Source organism: Lissotriton vulgaris, unplaced genomic scaffold (assembly GCF_964263255.1).
Source record: "Lissotriton vulgaris unplaced genomic scaffold, aLisVul1.2 SCAFFOLD_776, whole genome shotgun sequence".
NCBI lineage: Eukaryota > Metazoa > Chordata > Amphibia > Caudata > Salamandridae > Lissotriton > Lissotriton vulgaris.
The window spans coordinates 654,674-674,200 of record NW_028244253.1 but is presented as its reverse complement, the minus strand read 5'-3'; the positions used below and the strand labels follow the sequence as shown (position 1 = coordinate 674,200).

General features: G+C 42.2%; 1 protein-coding gene across 1 annotated transcript in view; it reads right to left on the bottom strand.

Moving 5' to 3' along the window:
* The window catches only part of TNFRSF13B (TNF receptor superfamily member 13B), a 105,553-nt gene that overhangs the window by 36,694 nt on the left and 49,332 nt on the right, over positions 1-19,527 (bottom strand). The window contains exon 2 of the mRNA XM_086948769.1: positions 5,660-5,801. Coding sequence (XP_086804895.1) covers positions 5,660-5,768 — 109 coding nt within the window. The 5' untranslated portion in view covers positions 5,769-5,801. The remainder of the gene's footprint in view (positions 1-5,659; positions 5,802-19,527) is intronic.

Genomic DNA, 19,527 nt, shown 5'->3' with positions numbered 1-19,527 from the left:
TATCATTAACATCCTTGCTGGTGTGTACAATTGGCGTGTGCAAGTAATGCAGTTCAACTTGCAAGTTCATGTTGGGTTACTATGAACAGTGCATTGTCCACATACAGGACCATGTGGCTAGTAACATCTCCCCTTCTGATGGCCTAATGTCCATGTCTCTCTCTCTACAAAACAGGTAAGCGGGTCAATTGTTAACTCGGAATAAGTAAAAGGGGTGGGGGAACGAACACCTATTAGTACAGACAGTTGCAACAGGCCCACCATACTAGGGGGCATATTATCAAAGGGGTTTATCTCCGCTTTTTTGGCTTTAAAAGCCAAGAAAGCGGAGATAAAATTATCTCCCTATTACCTAGCTGTCGCTAACACCAGTTAGCGACAGCTAGTAGGAGATAGCGACCATCTTGGGCCCCGCTTTGCATGTCAGTGAAATTTATCACTAATGACATGCAAAGTGAGCATGCCAAGATGTTAGCGACTGGAAACAGTCGCTAACATCGCTATCTCCTATTACCAACTTTTGGAGATACTTGCGCTAAGCGCAATTATCTCCAAAAGCTAACACCTGCCCCTGAGCAGTTCTTAGTCATGTTATCCAATGATAGGTGGATAACATGGCTAAGAGCATTAGCTCGGTAATGCATGAATATCGCTGACTTTTCAGCGATATTCATGCATTTCGGCCGATTTTTATCGCTTAGGAGATAAACCTTGATAATAGCAAGGTTCCTAAGCGATAAAAATCGCCGCAGCTCGGCGATAAAAATATTGCCGCTAAGCCAACATAGCGATAATTATCGCTAGTTGTTGGTAATATGCCCCAAAGTTCTAATCCAGGAAAGAATACATGGGGCAAACCCCAGGGCCCAAAACCCCTTTGCAGTCAATTACAACAAAGCGAGTCAAGGTTTTTCTAGTTTAGTGGGAAATTGTATACATAAATGCACTATGGCCCTGAAAAACTGGTCAATTTAATCACCTTTGTATGAGAGTCCAACAGAGGACGTTGTGGGGAATACAATGGCAAGAATACACTGGTGACACCTGACTATCATTTCAATGAAGCCTGGCAGACAGGTAATCTACAGTCCAGTTACGGATGTCCAGCTATTTCCTCAAACGTAATCCCAGCATAGACTTAAATGTTACTCATTGGCCTGCATGTCTGATCCCTCCTGTTGGATAACGACCTCTCGGCTGGAAATAATGGGATCACCGCTGGATCCCTCCAAAGTTTTCGTAAACCAAATGTTTTTTTAATGGACTTTAATTTGTCCATGAAATCCCAGATGGCAAGAGTGCGAAATGCCCACTTTTCCCAATTGAGCATCCATACAAGGATTTCGCTGCTCATGGATTTCAACCGTCACATTACGGTAACAAATGCGGTTATTCAGCTGAGCTCTACTACCACATGCTTATGAAATATAGATGATATTACATAAAAGAAAGTAGGATTTTGGGGTTCCTGCTAAAGGAAGTTTTAGAAAATAAGTGGCAACTCCAGATTTAATTGTACATTTCAGCACTAATTTGAAAAGTATATTATGGTCTTCCCATAATTTGGATGTCTCACTAAGGCCACATGAGGGCCGATTGTACTTTCTAGTGAAACCCAGTCATTAAATAAGTAACACTCTTGGGCATATTTACAAGGGAATGGCTGGAGCTTGGCGTTAAGCCCAAAATGCTAATGCTACTCTCCGCCATTCCAAAAATGTAGGAATTTGCCATATTTACAAAGATACAGCACATCCCTGCATTTTCCTTAAATGCTAAATGAACCTGCCAAAGCATACACCCTTGCACCGGTGCCTGTGTTGAGGGAATGATTGTTTACGGGCAGGAAGGTGTCCCTTCTTGCACATTAACATTCCAAAATGGCAATTTGTAACGTCTATGTGTGCTACATTTCACAGCACACATAGAAGTTGCAAATCGTCATTTTTTTAAATGAATGTGTTTTTGCAGGAAAGGACACCTTCCTGCACATAAACAATCAATCATTGGGTTCTGCTGTTTACATGTGTGCTGCACAGTGCTGCACACATTGAAACAGCAGAAATGAGGAGAAATAAAGAATTTCTCCATGTTTTGCCATGTTAAGACCAGATTTTCCCTGGTCTTCATTTTGGCGCTGCCTCCTATTTACGCCATTCTTATAAATAGGGGGCAGTGTCAAAATCAATGGGTGTTGCAGCGGAACGCCCATCGCAACACCCATTGCCTACCCCTTTCACGCTATCTATAGTGTGAAAGGGTGCCTTATTCACAAGGCGGAGTTAAGCCACGTTAAGTGGCTCAATGCCGCCTTGTAAATACGGCAAAGGGTTTATCGCCACAGGAACATCATTAAAAGTGATGTTCCTGTGATGATAGGGGCTTGTATATATGTCCCTTTGTATTTTACTTGGCACTTGCTAACTCATACTCTACAGTTTCACATAGCCCAGTAAAATGCACATTACTAAAAGCCATCTTGATGAAACACATTGAGCACTGTAAAATATATTTCACATTTTAAGTGATTTATTACACCCTAATCCTAAAAGTAAAAGCTTTGGCGTATGCTGAATATTTCTACAAACGGCCTTGTCTTCTGCTGAACTCTGAGCCTATAGTGGGCATATACATATAGGGGCCGATTCCGATTCGGTAAACTAATCCGTACGACTAATCGAATCCGTAGCCCTATCCGTACGAATCATAGTATTCCATCCAAAATGCGTAGTACGATTCGTAAGAAAAATATACGACCGAATCGTTACGAACCGTACGAAAAGCAAGGGAAAATCCGTACGATACGGATCCTCAAAGTGAACTGTATGAATCGTAAACATGCTGTACGACCCGACAAGTACGATCCGGACCGGGGAATGAGAATGCGATTCGTACGGAAAACGTTGCGTATGAGCAATTCGTACGGAGAGCCACACAATCACATACGCACGTACCTATGCAATCATGGGGTGTTCGCACCATACCCCTGCAATCATGGGGTGTACACACCGTACCCCTACGCACCATACCCCTATGCACCGTACCCCTACGCACCGCACCCCTGCAATCATTGGGTGTACACACCGTACCCCTACGCATCGTACCCCTATGCACCGTACCCCTACGCACCGTATCCCTGCAATCATGGGGTGTACACACCATACCGGGGGGGGGTCCGTTTTGTAAGTGGTTCGAGTCGAAATCTGCTTTTCCGGACGTTTTGAGCTCCTGTAGAAAAAAAGTCATACGCAGTGTTGACGAGACTAATCGTACTTGCTAGGTCGGAAAATGCTGCTTAGATCCGTACGGACGTCACGTACTGCATGTTCCGAATGTAATTTGTACGTATTTTTAAGTCGTATGGTCTTTTGTACGATTCGTACGGAGATCTGCTTTGGGTCCGAATCGTACTTCATCGTACTTACGGGGACGTTTAAGAGTACGATTCATACGGGAAATATGCTCCGTACAGCTATTTGTAAGGGATTTTACCGAATCGTAATCGGCCCAATAGTGTAAAGTATGACTCTCTCTGCTGCTGCTGGGGCTCAGAAACATTGCCCACCTTTCAAGGAGCCAGCCTGTATAAAGTTCAGGCTTTCTCTGCTGCAATGAGCCACAGTCATAAATTGACATAAATATATCTGCAGGTAACAGGCGATGGGATTCTAGAATGTTCCTACTACCATATTCATGAATCTCATCTTCTTGAGGGTGTGAGCTAGCTGAAGCCCAAGTTGGCTACACTCTTGAAAGGCTCCTTCTAGAAGGATCATTCTTCTTCAGCGTATCTTGTAGCTACAGCACATTCCTGATCTTATATTTTGACGCACAGCAATGAAGCACGAAGGCTAGCTGGGCTGCCATGCATCACAATTTTGTAAATGAGGACCCAAGTGTTTGGCAGTGCCACTTTAACAGTGAGGGTCTCAACTAACAAAGTTCAAGGGGAAAGAAGAACTGAGTTTATGTCTCACCTCTCATGGAAGATCCAACGGCAGTGCCTCCCTTTGTCAGTTTGTTTCCCAGAGAGGTAGCAGGAAGTAGGACCCCTGCCTGTGTGCGTGTCCTACTCCAGGCCAGGCTTCTGCCCTACTCATGACCCAGTCAGCCAAATCACGCAACACTCAAAGAGGATGTGCCCTAACAGCTAGAGCCATCGACCTCAAAGCTGGAGAACTGGGTTCGAGCCTCAGCAGGGACACTCAACATCCTGTGATTCTGGGCAAATCACGTAATCTTCTCTTGCCAAACAAAAATTAATGTGTCAGTCTGTAATGCAACTGGTGCTCATGTAATTCGCTCTGACACCTTCAAGTCAACTTTGAGCTGTATAAATATTCCGCAAAAAATTCAAGAATTAAAAAACAGCCTTCAGCAGATGGGGGAATCAACACTAGCCTGGCAGTCACAAATTTCACAGCAGAACATGAAGTGAACAGCATGAACAGGCTGCGGACCCTAATTTTACGAGCCATTATAAACTAATAGGGTAACCAATTATGTCCACGGAACTGGGTATCAAGTATTATAGAAAAACAATGGTCCTAGACCTACTTGTTGTGCGATTTTAGTCCAAAGAATTTAAATGATTCTTAACATTATTTAGGGCATAAATAAAATCAGCACTAGGTACTAAATGCACCAAAAGTTCTCAAAATAGCACCTTCAAATGAAAGAAAAGGAAAATTGGCACCCAAGGGTTTTTCAAGTCAAAAGATTATCTGTTTTATTCACAGAAACATATAAAAAAATATTTAAACAACATTATTATATTATTTATTAGTTAAAGAGAGGTTGCTTCAAGGGGGAGGTAAGAAGTAGTGCTCATGTGTGATAAAGATGAATAGGGGGTGGTTACACAGAGTGAACACAGTTCAAAACATAGAAATTGCAATAATTCAGATAGGCACTGGTTCTAAGACATAACAACACCAGTTCAGCATGGCCTGACCTTAAATGGTCATTTCTGTGGTTGTTTTTGGTACTTTACAAAACACTACTACAGAGAAATATCATCTTTTGGATAGGGTACAAGCCCTCCAGTGGTCGAGTGTCGACGTTTCGACCCGAATTAGTGCATACAGGGAAATTTACATTCTTAGCATACCGGTCTTCTTCAGGATAAAGGGAAGGGTGAAAAGCAACCTACTAAGGGTGCCTGTAGGTTGATGGTCCTAATCACACCTCACAGGACTGGGTAGTCCACATCGTGTTTGCGGTATAGTAATAGTAGTCATATCCAGCCACTGTTCGGGTTATGCAGAGGGATAGTTAAATCCAGAGGGAATCGATCACCCCCAACAGGATCATAGATGAATTTTCCAGATTGCCCGGGGAAGTCAGTACTCCTCGCTCTCCAAGCCTCTGTGCCGTAAATGCAGTAATGTTTGTTATTACTCGGTGATAGGTTAATGGTGGGGGGAACATTTGTTGGGATATAATTTGTTTAATGTCTAAAAGTTGTTGGGGCGGTTAATGTCTTAGGTGATACATTGGAAGGTATGACAAATCACATGTGTTGTTGGTATGCTTCCACTCTTTATTACCTTGGCAACCTTAAGATGATGACATGGTGTATGCACTGTTTCCTTTAACTAAAAAACCTGCAATAAAACGTTTTTGGAAAATATAGGTTGAGGCCCTTTGCAACACTCACCGCAGAAAGTGGAGCATTTCCTGAATGCAGACTTGTGGCACCTCAGCTTGCAAGGCATGCACTTGTTCACAAGGTCGTCTGAGTACTCCTGTTCTGAGCAGCTCCTCATGGTCACAAAATTAGGTATTTAATTGGCTGAGATCTGCAGAAATGATTGAATGGTGCAATTAGTCAATAAACTGAAAAATAGGATTGCACAGTACTCCATGGATTTGTAATCCTAGATCAACTACTTATGTTTTCATTCTCCCAAAATGTGATTCAAGATTTTTGGGAATCCAGATAAAATTGACTGGATATTACTCAGATCAAACAATGACAGAGATGTCTCCTTTAATACGCATTAGAAAAAAAATCCAGAGAACCAGGTATCAGGTTAAATTATTATGTATAATACAACACTACCTGCCAGGAATAGACTTCAGAACCACCAGACAAGCCTTGGTCCTCTCCTTTCTAGATTAGGTATTTGCCAGTGTCCTAGATCAGTGGTTCTTAACCTTTTAACTTCTGTGGAACCCTCTACTTAATTATTACTGTAACTTGGGACCTCCAGTGAATGAATATTGGAATCCAGGAATCCCCACTGAGTCATTGCTAGAAGCCAGGGACCCCGGCCTTAGCATTTTCAATGACTTGAACCGCAAAACAGTACACAAAAATTATCGACACAACATTCATCAAACAAATTCACAGATTCTTTCTTAAATATTTGATTTAATTTACAAATATGAGTATACTAAAGTAATGTTTAGCCTACAATTTCAAATGTCTTCCCCTTTACAGAATGCTTTAAAACTTTTGATTTTCAATGTTGCTTCTTTATTCATATATCTGTTAATAACTGTTAATATAATTAGATTTTCAAAACATTCGCGGACACCCTGAGTAGACTTAGCCTTAGTCCCCGGACCACAGGTTAAGAACCACTGTCCTAGAATCTTCACTGGGGCCACTGAAAGCTGCAATACATACATATGCCCAACTCGTCAAAGGCTTGACAAAATATGAACACATCATTCCTGCCTTGATGAACCAGCACTTATTGCACCTCCAGAGCGCCATCATCTTCAAATTCTGCTGCATCGCATACAAGGATATAGTGAACAAACTCAGCAGCACCCTGCCAGACCAGAAATCTAAAGATGCAAAGTCAGAGTACCATAGCACATGCCGCGCAGTAAAAAAGAAAGAGGGCACATTCATTTGCACCATTTTCGTTTCGTCTGTAACATAGAATGGAGCAAAACAAAACTTATATTGGGACAAAACATGGTGTGAACAGATTTCACAATATTTTTACTGTCTTCCGGTTGTAATAATTGAGGAAATATTGTTCTCTTTTCAAACGTAACAGATGGGACAAGTGTGGTATCTTCATCTATGCCAATTGTGCTTCCAATAACGCTTGGTTGCATCCCCCTATGGGCACTCTCCTTAGCCTCCGTTGAGGTTATAAAATAATCACTTCAGATTTGGTTATTTTTCTGCTTGATTTCTTTTATTGAAATCATTTTCATTTCAATTCTCCTTCTTTTGCATTATTATTCATTGCATTATTCATGAAACTCCAATGCATTTCGAGCTTAGTCGCTCTTCATCAGGGAGAAGTTCTATAATAGAATCATTACACACTATTTGTATACACTGTCAATAAATGTATTTACTCATTGCTTTGTGCATACATTCAATTGTATTATATTTGATTAGTGAATTTAGTGAATAAACGACAGCCCATGTGGTCAGATTTGTGTGCCGGATTAGTGATGTGCTTTGTGTACACTTGATAAACGCGGTGCGTGTATGTTAATTAACCCATATTACGAACTCGAACGTTATACTCACAAGTTCATTGCCTTCTTTTCTTGTACTTGCTGTAAAAATTAACCAGAAAGATAAACATTAAACTCACGTTTGCTGAAAACAGAATATGATGCTCAATTATGTTCAAGTTCGTTTATGAATAAAGTTTCTACCGCAATCTTAACTCAAAATACCAATGCAAGTCTTCCTTATGGAACTAATACATTTCACTCTGTATCAAATTTATTTTCAGTGGCAAAATGAATGGTACCTCCAGCTCACGGGAACATCCATGGGCAATTGTACAGCGCCAGCGTACGCTAATCTAGTAATGTAGAGATTTGAAGAGGAACACATATGGTCAAACCCCAATGGAAAACACACATAAAAGCTTACTTTAGATATATCGATGAGATATTTATGTTGTGGAAAGGGACCCGCGAAGAAGTAGAAACAGCCCTGTCAAGATGGAATTTGATAGATGGATGAATACATTCACCAGTGAAATATCGGAGACCCACATAACCTTCTTGGATGTATCAGTCACTAGAACCGAGAATGGATTAGAAACAGATATCTATCGGAAAAAACAGATAGAAATAATATGTTGCATTACAGTAGTTGTAACCTATTATCATTGAAAACTCACTTACCGACATCGCAGATGATGAGAGTGAAAAGGATCGTATCAAATCCGATGAAATAAATCTAAACAGAGAATCACTGAAATGGATGAAAGATTTAAACAAAGAGGGTACCCCCCAACAATCTTAGAGAACGCAAAAAAAAGATGTGAATCAAAAACACGGAATGAACTGTTAAAGACCAGACAAAAATCGTAGAACACCAGAACGGTGAGAGTTTCGAAATTTTCAACAGTGAGTAAAATGTTCAAAAAGATCATCATTAAACACTGGTCTATGTTAACCACAGAACCTGATTTCCAGAATTCGTTTGTACAGACACCGATTTTTGCATATACCAGAAATAGAAACCTAGGCGAAATACTTAAACAGAAGCCTAGAACAATAATAAACCCGAGGGGCACAATACCTTGCATGAACTGCAATAACTACAATGGTATCATACGAGGAATTAAAATAAACCACCCAATGAAAGGGCATGCAATCAAGCTCTACGTGACAGCTACATGTAACACAGAAAATGTAATTTATCTGTTAAAGTGCCCATGTGGCAAGGTATGTGTGGGAAAAACTGAAAGAAAATTTAGGACAAGAATCAACGAACATAAGTCTAACATTAGAACTAAAAACACCAAGTCGACGTTTGCAACCCACTTCATGGAGGCAAAACATAACATATCTCAGTTAAGATTCCTCATACTAGAGGTGAACGAGAAGGTTGAAGGAAGAGATAACAACAATTAACTTCTAAGAAGAGAAAATTACTGGATGATGAAAATGCAATCGTGCAGCCCGAATGGTCTCAACGAACGCATAGAATATGCATGTTACCTATAAATAATTATAGAATTGGTCTGTTCAGAGGAACTGTATAGTTAGAAAAAGAATTGTGTTGTAACATTGATTTTCAGTCACCCATGACTATACAGTGATTTACAATGTCCCCCAGGTGCCATATAATGTTTCTATTACATAATGATCATAAGCTTTGTACACATATAGAGTGAACTAATGTTCTAACTGGCTGAACTGAGGCTGTGGTAATACTAGAGCGATAATTCACACCTAAAATGGCCGCCGTGTAACACATACTCATTAGTCCTTCTTCTTTTTAATCACACGACTCTAGGCGTCGAGTAATGAAGTTTAACCGCAAGTGAAACACAGCGTACACAAAAGAGTAACCGTAGCTATACCGAGATGTTGCCAGATTTGACAACAATAATGAAAACTGATGTTTACGTAAGTGTCTTCAAGCGCGTACAAGCGCGGGTATAAGATCGCGGTAGAAACTTTATTCATAAACGAACGCGAGCAGAATTGAGCATCATATTCTGTTTTCAGCAAACTTGAGTTTAATGTTTATCTTTCCGGTTAATTTTTACAGCAAGTACAAGAAAAGAAGGCAATGAACTTGTGAGTATAACTTTCGAGTTCATAATATGGGTTAATTAACATACACGCGTCGCATTTATCACGTGTACACAAAGCACATCACTAAGCCGGCACACAAATCTGAACACATGGGCTGTTGTCTATTCACTAAATTTACTAATCAAATATAATACAATTGAATGTATGCACAAAGCAATGAGTAAATAACGTTATTGACAGTGTATATAAATAGTGTGTAATGATTCTATTATAGAACTACTCCCTGATGAAGAGCGGGTAAGCTCGAAATGCATTGGAGTTTCATGAATAATGCAATGAATAATAATGCAAAAGAAGGAGAATTGAAATGAAAATAATTTCAATAAAAGAAATCAAGCAGAAAAATAACCAAATCTGAAGTGATTATTTTATAACCTCAACGGAGGCTAAGGAGAGTTCCCATAGGGGGATGCAACAAAGCGTTATTGGAAGCACAATTGGCTTAAGTGAAATTTTGACGTGTCTAATAGGACGGTAACATCACCCCTGGAGCACCCAAGTAAGTAGTAAATACGCTGAAAGGATTCAAAGCAAGCAAGGTTGTGCGTAAGCTATCACCATGTACCTGCATCTATGCCATGCATTCTCCTATTAGTGTTTTGTCCCTTGCTGCTCGGCCAGAGGGACTATGATGTAATTTGAATGCTGATATGTGCCTGGTTGAGTGCATATGAGTTGGAGCTCTTGGGCTGAGCAGCTAGGATGCTGCTCCTGGTGGGGCTTCCATACCACCATCTTGACCTGTAAGCTGAGACTCTTTTCTCATGAATAAACCTGATATTGTTATCACCTTACTACTAGCTACTCTGCATCTTCATTTACCACAATGGCGACAAGTGGAGAAAGGACCAGCGTGAAGACTTTAGCGCTTCTACAGGAACAGGAGAGGAGAACATATTGTAACTGAAGGACAACTGAACCATTACAAGAAACTAACAATCCTTATACTTTAAAAAGAAAATTGAAACCTGAAGGTATTGAAATGCCCTAAGGCCCCACTGGTGTCTTCAACCACTGACAGCCTGCAGTCTTGGGCATTCAACCTGCTCTTCATTAATTTTATCCAGCACATGCCGGTTGACAAACAAAGCAGCAGAAGGACAGTCCTTCTGGCAGCCTGTAGTCATTTATACTGTAGTAGGCGTTTTATTCCTGTTTCTGCCATTTTCTACAGGCTGTTGGGATATCTTTAAAAGCACTGCCATTCTTGTGGCTATTAGTGGTTAGGCAGCATCTGCAGCGCTGATTAATCTTGGTAATCAATTTACTGCTGTTTGACTCATATCTCCTTAGCGCTAGCGCTATGATGCCATTGCGTTACAAGCTTTAAATGATGCCATGGCGCTACAAGTTTTAAATGATGCCCAGCGCCACATGTCGAATGTTGCAACGCAAGCACCTGTGTGAACCGTGATCAGCACGGGACAAGTAATATGCGCTTATGTGAGAGCGGCAACTTCTGAAAAGCTGAGCTTGCCCTCTTCTCTCCATTCTCTTCCTGTGGAGCTGGAACGAGAAGAACGGAAGGCCGTCAAAGGTTGTCTGTTCAGCGTCATATCCCTGGTAACCAACAATGCAGCCGCTGGACGCTTCCCCCGCTTTCCCCTTCATGCTCACCAACTAGGTAGCGCCATATTGGCAGAAGTGTTAAAGCTCTGCTAGGTATAGGGTTTCTGTGGATCAGACAAGCTGCTCACTGTTAAGGAAAGGAATGGGAAGACCAGGACTCGGAGTAATGAAGATTATCAGTGAGTAACCGGGTATTTGTGTGTCATCTGAACACAGCACACTTTGTACAGCTGTGCATGAGCAATCTAGGAGGAGCGGTAAAATAAATACATCGCTAGAGGAGTGCAACTGCTAAACCTGACAAGCGCACAGGGTTCTCATGCAGATGCGCACAGCTTGGATATTGTGATTATTTTGAATACCATTTTGTTTTAGATATTGTGTGTAGTGCTCAGCGAGAACTTTCATTGCTATTGCTGGATATGGTGCTGTGCCATCTGGAGATTGTGTGAAGTAGTATTTTGGCATATTTTTGATGGCTTTTCATGATTTTCTCCCAAAAGGGTCTGACTGTCAGCATTTCTTGTTATTGCTGGGTATACATCTATGACATTTTGAGATCGTTTTTGATGCCTTGTTAGCATGTTTATGAGTGTTATTCATGAGTCGATGCCTAATTATTTATGCTATGCTGACTTGATGTGTGTTGAAATGCCAAGTTCAAATATTTATTTTACTTTGCTGAATTGCTGCCTGCATGTGTTGTTAATGCCAAGTTTACATATTTTCAAGCACTATTCTTGGATGCATACCGTATAGGATGTGAGTGTTGCACCTGGTGCAAATGATACTTTCTTTTACTTGTTATGGGGGTATTGGTTTTTGCTTGTATGTGAAATAGTGTAATCCCTATGCACTCGGTTGTTTCAATTATAACAGAACAAATTCTTTAGGTAGTGATGGCGCGTAAACGTCACACGGAGTCTGGCCGTGCCTTGTAATGTTCCAAAGATGATGGGGATAGAATCAACGATCCTCAAGTTGACGCGCTCAATTAAACATGAAACAATGTTGTTTCTTTCACGAATATTCCTTTAATCCAAAAATCTTTATCACTTCAACCAATTACTTCATTGGTCATTCAATGTTCATATGTATATTGCTTTACATACATGATGTCATCGTTATATCGACATTCACAAATTCATCATCACCCAATGCATTTCGGGTCGTAATCCTTGACCCTTCGTCAGGGGTCTGTAAATAAGGGATAAGACAGGACCAACGTTAGGAGCTACCACAACTCTCTAATATTAAAGAAAGTTAGCCGAGAACGGAAACCAGAGCGTTAAAAAATAATAGTGAAACAGTGAAGTCGTGAAAAGTTCAACTATCAACAGTGGTTTCACCGTGCAAGCGTGAACTATAAATGAATGGAAGGATGAACCACCACGTGCTCTTTACATCTAAAGTTCCTCTGTGCATACATTCAACACCAACACCCGTAATTCACAATCGTACAAAACTTACGAGAAAGCGGCAGACGCCGTCACCTCAGTGAACGCGATGTGTCTCGGTAAGTGACGCGATACGCGGTGAGCGTTTTTAAACAAAATCATGTGATCGGAAAGGTTAACCAATGACTGCACCGAAAAGAAAAAACCGATGGGAGACAAGGACACAATGCCCAAAGGAAAACACCTAGTCATGTGATCAGAGTGTGTAGGCTTCGAATGAGGAAGCTGAAAGTTACTGTAAACAAAAACATCGGTTGATATAAACAGACTGAAAACAGTATCGATATGCACAAATGTAACAGGATATTTACAAAACGGACTTAGTAGGTCAAAAACAGCAATGCTGGTGAATATTATAAGAAACATGAATGTTCCACACGATCATTCATCCCAAAAGGATGTGTCGAGTTAAGTTTTTTGATCCAGTGAAATTCTGAACGTAGTCGTTGTTTTAATGGATCCACGTCAGGGCGTTGTGGGAGAATTTCCAGAACCGTGAATTTTAATTGAGAAATTTGATGTCTGGCTTGATTCCAGTGATTAGCTAAGGATGATTTCAAATTGGCTTGACGGATATTACTTTTGTGTTCAGTAATGCGAATCTTCAGTTTACGTTCGGTTTGGCCGACGTAAACTTTCCCACATGGGCATTTAATGGCATAGATGCAGTTGTTGGTATCGCAAGTGCTTGTGTGTTTCAATTCAATGGGATAACCTTTAGAAGGATGGGTGAAAGTTTTCCCTGGCATTACATTGTTGCAATGAACGCAATTCATGCACTTCAACATTCCCCTCCAATTGGAGTTGACCTCTTTGCGTGTTTTCAATAATTCTTTCAAATTTTTCGATCTCTGAAACGCAAATGTCACATTGTCACTGTAAAGATCTTCGAGGTCTGGTTCAGATTGGATGAGGTGCCAATGTTTGTTGACGATTCCTTTGATTTTGTTGGATTCTGTAGAGAATTTTAGTACGCATACTGTTTTTCTCTCATTGATTTTACTTTGAGAGTTGTGGTAGCTCCTAACGTTGGTCCTGTCTTATCCCTTATTTACAGACCCCTGACGAAGGGTCAAGGATTACGACCCGAAATGCATTGGGTGATGATGAATTTGTGAATGTCGATATAACGATGACATCATGTATGTAAAGCAATATACATATGAACATTGAATGACCAATGAAGTAATTGGTTGAAGTGATAAAGATTTTTGGATTAAAGGAATATTCGTGAAAGAAACAACATTGTTTCATGTTTAATTGAGCGCGTCAACTTGAGGATTTTTGCTTGTATGTGTCATTTTTTTTACCTGAGCTGGGGCATAGTTAGTGCATCCCAATCAATTCTTACAGTTCTTGTTGATGGGGCAGGGATTCTTCAACTCAAACCGTACTTACTTAACAATGTTGTTGATGGGCACTTGCATTTCGCCCAAACCATACTTGCCTTTACTTGTACTGGGTTACACACAGACATTACTTATTATTATTGTGCAAATTATACTTTCTAGTAATGGGGCACCTGTTTTTGTACCCAAACCGTACATGCTTTTATGTAGCTGGTGATAAGCATTTACGTTGAACCTAAACCGTTCTTATATGTACCTGTACTGGGGCATTTTTAAGTCTTGCCTAACTGCTCGTTTGGCGAGATCTATTGGTGTTGATCTTTCTTCCGAAGGGGGACAGGAGATGTGTACACGTATGGACAGGAGATGTGCACGCGTACGGTTACGGGTCATGTGCTTTCGCTTTCCCTCCCTCCCCCCGTCGTGGAGACTGGGGGTGGCTCCTCGGCTGTGGGACAGTTCGTATCATCAGACGGTGAGTGGTGAAGTCCTCTTATACCAGTGGTTTAGGGGCATGCCATAATTCAAGGAATTAAAGCACCCTTTTGTATGTATGCATGTTAATTCGCTGGCTTAGCTCGAGGTCTTGTTAAAAATTATTGTTTTCCGCCTGTCGGGACTTTACACTGATAGCCCGTGTTTTTATACGCTTGCATGCCATAATTCAAGGAATTAAAGCACCCTTTCGTATGTATGCACGTTAATTCATTAACTCAGCTTGAGGTCTTGTTAAAATTATTGCTTTCCACCTGTCGTGGACTTTACACCGAAAGCCTGTATTTTTATATGCTTTGGAGACAGTTATGAGAAACTATCTCGCTAACTTATTGATCACCTTGTCTGGGACTAATGAGGCGTGTTCAACAGGCACTGCCCGCAACCCGAAGGGGTATGTATGCACGCTAATTCGCTGGCTCAGCTCGAGGTCTTGTTAAAATTATTGCATTCCGCCGATCATGGACTTTACACCGAAAGCCTGTATTTTTATTTTTTTATAAAGTCTTATATAGCGCGAACGTGACCCACAAGGGTATCAGAGCGCTTTACAATAGAAGAATAACAGTGGTAGAGGTAATCAACAAAAACATAATGTCAATTTGTCATAATAGAGATATAAATGAAAAGTATATACATATAAGAGGTAAAAGACCAGCAATAGCATCTGTAGAACAACATGCATTAGACATTATGAAGTCAGCCAATCAAATACCTAGAACGATTAAAGGTAGATATATAAAAGTGAGTTAGCTAAACAGATCGACATCCATCGAAAATATTAATCAGCAACAATTGTGAGGGATGTGATGAAAAGACATACAGTCACATACATCCCATACTTAAATTTAGGATATGAATTTGTTCATTAGTAGATTTTGTACTTCCTTTTTGAATACAGTAAGGGAGGTGATTCCACGCACTAGGGGTGGTAGAGAGTTCCAAATCTTTGGAGCAATCCCTGAGAAAGCTCTACAGCCTGTTCTCTTCTTCTGGAAGGATTGGGGTTTCAGAAGTAGAGTGCTCGCACTTCGTAGTTGTCTGCAGCCTCCAGATTTTTCCAACTTAAGTGCCAAGTCGCTGGGTGTATTGTTGTGAATTGCTTTGTGTCTCATGCACGCCACTTTAAGGTGTATTCTTGCATCATACTGGAACCAGTTCAGTGCTTTCAAGGTTGGTGAGATGTGGCTGTTTCTTTTGGTTCCTGATACCAGTCTGGCAGCAGCATTCAGAGCTGCTCTCAGCCGTGCAAGCCTGTATTTAGGGAGACCAGAGAGGGTGGTGCTTCCATAGTCTAATCTAGGAAGTACAAGAGCTTGTACAGCAACTTTTAAGTCAGTCTGAGGGAGGAAGGGTTTAAGCTCCTTAGTATACTCATTTTGTGATTAGCTCCCTTGGTGGCCGTAGAGATGTGCGACTGCATATTCAAATGCTTGTCAATGGTGACACCTAGGGATTTCGCCGAGTCTATGATGTGGGGGACACAGTCAAAGGAGGTTAGGTGTTTTAACCAGAGGTCTATCTTTGGAGTGTAGTTTGGTGGTGAGATGAGAATGAATTCTGTTTTTTTGGTATTCAACATCAGATGGTTGTTGGTGAGCCAGCTTTGTGTGTTCAGAAGCGTAGTATTAAGAACAATGAAGTCATCTGGCGAGGTGATTTTAAGGTATAGCTGAGTGTCATCCGCATATAGGTGATATAGAATATTCGCAGACTTCAGGGCATTCGCCAGGGGCTCCATTAACAAATTGAAGAGAATGGGTGAGAGATCCCTGGGGCACACAAAGAGTGACCATGGAGGGTTGCGAGAGTGAATTCTTCATTTTGAATCTTTGAGATCTGTTATTCAAGAAGGAGGAGAACCACTGTAGCACAATGCCCGAGAGGCCCATCCTTCTTTCCAATAGGTCTAGGAGCTTGTCATGCTTGACCGTATCGAAGGCGGACGATAGATCGAGAAGTATCAGAAGGCATGACTCATTTCGATCAAGCATGATTAGTATATCATCCATAATATGCGTGAGTGCAGATTCTGTGCTGTGTCCATTTCGGAAGCCTGATTGGTGACTGTCAAAGAGGTAGAAGTTGAAGTTCTCAATGTGATTACATAATTGTATTTGGAGACAGACATGAGAAACTACCTCACTCACTTATTGATCACCTTGTTTGGGACTTCTGAGGGGTGTTCAACAGGCACTGCAAGCAACCCGCAGTGCCTTCAACACCTCACACTTCAGTGTTATATAGCATGAGCCGTACACAACTGAAAGGCCAGAGGCAGCGGGCTCGCTAATGGTTCTCTCTCGCTCTATCTCTTACAGTTCTCCTCTGTTCCTTTTGTCAGAACTAGGCTGAAGTGAGCCAGCTGCTAACCACAGGCTGTTTCACCACGCATACTGCAGAGGCCTACTCCATACCAATGCTCTCAAATTTGGCGCTCTGGAGTGCAGCAGCAACTTGACCTCACACACTAGGCTGAGGCAGTTCTTTTTATTAATTCATCACCTCTGCTAGTGTCCAGAGCGCTGTAGGGCAGAGGCCTTGCTGTGCACTCCAGTCCCAGCAGACTGTTTTGGGGGATGCTTTTGCAGGTTATCATAGGGACAGTAAAATACATTTTTAACACTGCAGTTAGATCTGTGGTGTTCTTTGTTTCGGAGTGACCATGTTAACGCACTCGCATTATCAAAGTAATCTGTGGCACTGAATCTCTATGTGCTTTCATTCATGGTATATGTGCACTGAGGCCAGGTACTGCACACATGCACTTAAGATGAAGCGCAAGCCCAAACACATACTCAGTACCATCACACTAACGCCTCACTCGAGGCTCCCTCTTCCCTGTCCTCGATGCTGACCTATAGAACCCCATCCACCGGTCGCCACCACTGCTCCCAACCCTAGATCACCTATCCCTCAGACAGACTCGAACAAGTATTGGCAAACCCAACAGGTCTACCCTTGTGCCAAAGCAAGTAACACAGGCATTCAAAAAATGCTGTTTGCATGTGTTGTATGCACAAATGTTCGTTACATGAGAGCCAAACCTACTGGCATTGCCAGTTCTGGGGAAAAATGCAAGGTAAAACGCATTGTTATTTACTACGTCATAGCTAGAACTCTCAAAATGTGAGACCTATGCATTTCAAATTCTTGTTTTTTTTGTTGCATGCCTTAAAAAGTGACATTCCAATTCTCTCAATTCCCCTGTACATATAACCCTTAGTACCCAAACAAAACTGGTACTGAAGAGAGCATCCCTGTGTTTTGCACTGCAATACTATTTATTCGCACTAGGTGGCACCAGTGCATTTTCAGGATGTCTGCGTTTTTTTTTAAACATAAACCATGACGGTCGAGGTTGAGCGATAAGCATCGAAGCTTAATGATTAGAAAAGCAGACATCACAAATATATAATTTCTTATTCCTTTTCATAATATAAGATCTTTGTAATGACACTTATAAGGATGGCTCTTCAAATATCCCAAATGTGATAAAAATGTGTAACAAATTTGAGTTCCAATTGGAATTCAGATGTTCTATTACCAGGAAAAAATATTTTCAATTACTTTATTCTCGAAGTAAATTTACAGAAAACGATGGAAGCTGTTGAGTCCTTCGGTATGCTGCGCAGCGCCCCTGTCGCTGCGTCCAATACAAGACTCGGGACACGCTTTCACTCTCCGCGTGGTCCGGACTAGTTCCGTGACTACGCCCTCTTTTATTTATAGCCTGCGCGGCCGTGACGTGTCACGGTCGCTCTAACGCACTGCTACGTGCGTGACAACTAGACCGCATACCTGCGGTCTCCAAACATTACACTCCTTTCAACCTTTATTGAATCAAAAGAGAAAAAGGTAAACCACAAACAAGAGTCTGTCTCAAAGTCGCTTGGCTAACCAGGGCATGTGACAAATCAAAATGGCCGGCAGGCCTGTTACCAGTTCGATGAGCAGGAACCACAGTCTCAACCCACAGCAAAGTCTGCCAGCTGCGAAGAGGGCGCGGGGTTTCTTCTCAGCCCATAGCCTGCAGCTTCTCCTCGGAACAGAACTCTCCGAGGAGTGTCTTGTCGGGCTTGGTTTGGTGACAGCCCGTTGCCGGAGGATTGACAGCTACCGGCAACTAACCTCCCGTAATCCGGAGGGTTTGCCGCTGCTCTTTCTTTGGGGCTCCCGTGCGCACTCACTGGGGAAGTGGTGCTGGATGTCGTGGGGCTTGAGATGGCTCTGTCCTGGTCTTGATCCGGTTGATCTCCAGACTGGTTGAATGCTCGCTTGAAAAAGGATACATTTCGGGTGACGCTCTCGCCGTCGCGCTGGGCAGTTACCATCGTGTCAGATCGGCGAGTGACAGTCCACGGACGGGGCTCAAACGGGAGTCTGAACTTGCTCTCGGGGAACCGGTCCCTCACATAGACCCAGTCTCTCTCCTCTATGGGCGATTCCTTGCTCCGGCGCCTGAAGCTGGCATACTCATTCGAGCGTCTTCTGTTGCGCAGGTTTTGCTGGGGGTCTGCCTCCTTTGGGGTCCAGGTGCGGTGATGAGGAATGGTGTCTCGGACAATTCTGCCCATTGCAGATGGTCCCGGGGCGGTAGTAGTTGTGCGATGGGGCGTTAACCTGTATTCCCTCAGGAACGTGTACAGGGCCCTCTCGACTGGTGTCCCTTCTGCCTGAGCGATCCTGATGACTTTGTTGAGGGTCCTCATGAACCGCTCCACCTCTCCATTGGCTTGGGGCCATCTGGGGGTGATCTTCCTGTGTTGAATCCCCCATTCCTGGAGGTAATCAGCAATCTCTTGGCTTTGGAACGGTGGTCCGTTATCCGTCTTCATTTGTTCAAAAATGCCATGGGTGGCGATTATTTTTTCCAGTTTGGCAGTCACTTCCTTGGCGGTCAAAGATGCTATTATTTCTACTTCGGGGTATCTTGTCAAATCGTTGATGACGACGAGCATGTAGCGGCCGTCCGGAAGATGTCCGAAGTCAGCGCTTACTCGTTCCCGTGGCCTCGTCGGGTCATCCTCAGTGATTACCGGGGCCGGAGGCTCGGGTGGACCTGCCGCTTGGCACCAGTGGCATCCTTTGACCAGCTGTTCGACCTTGTCGTCCAT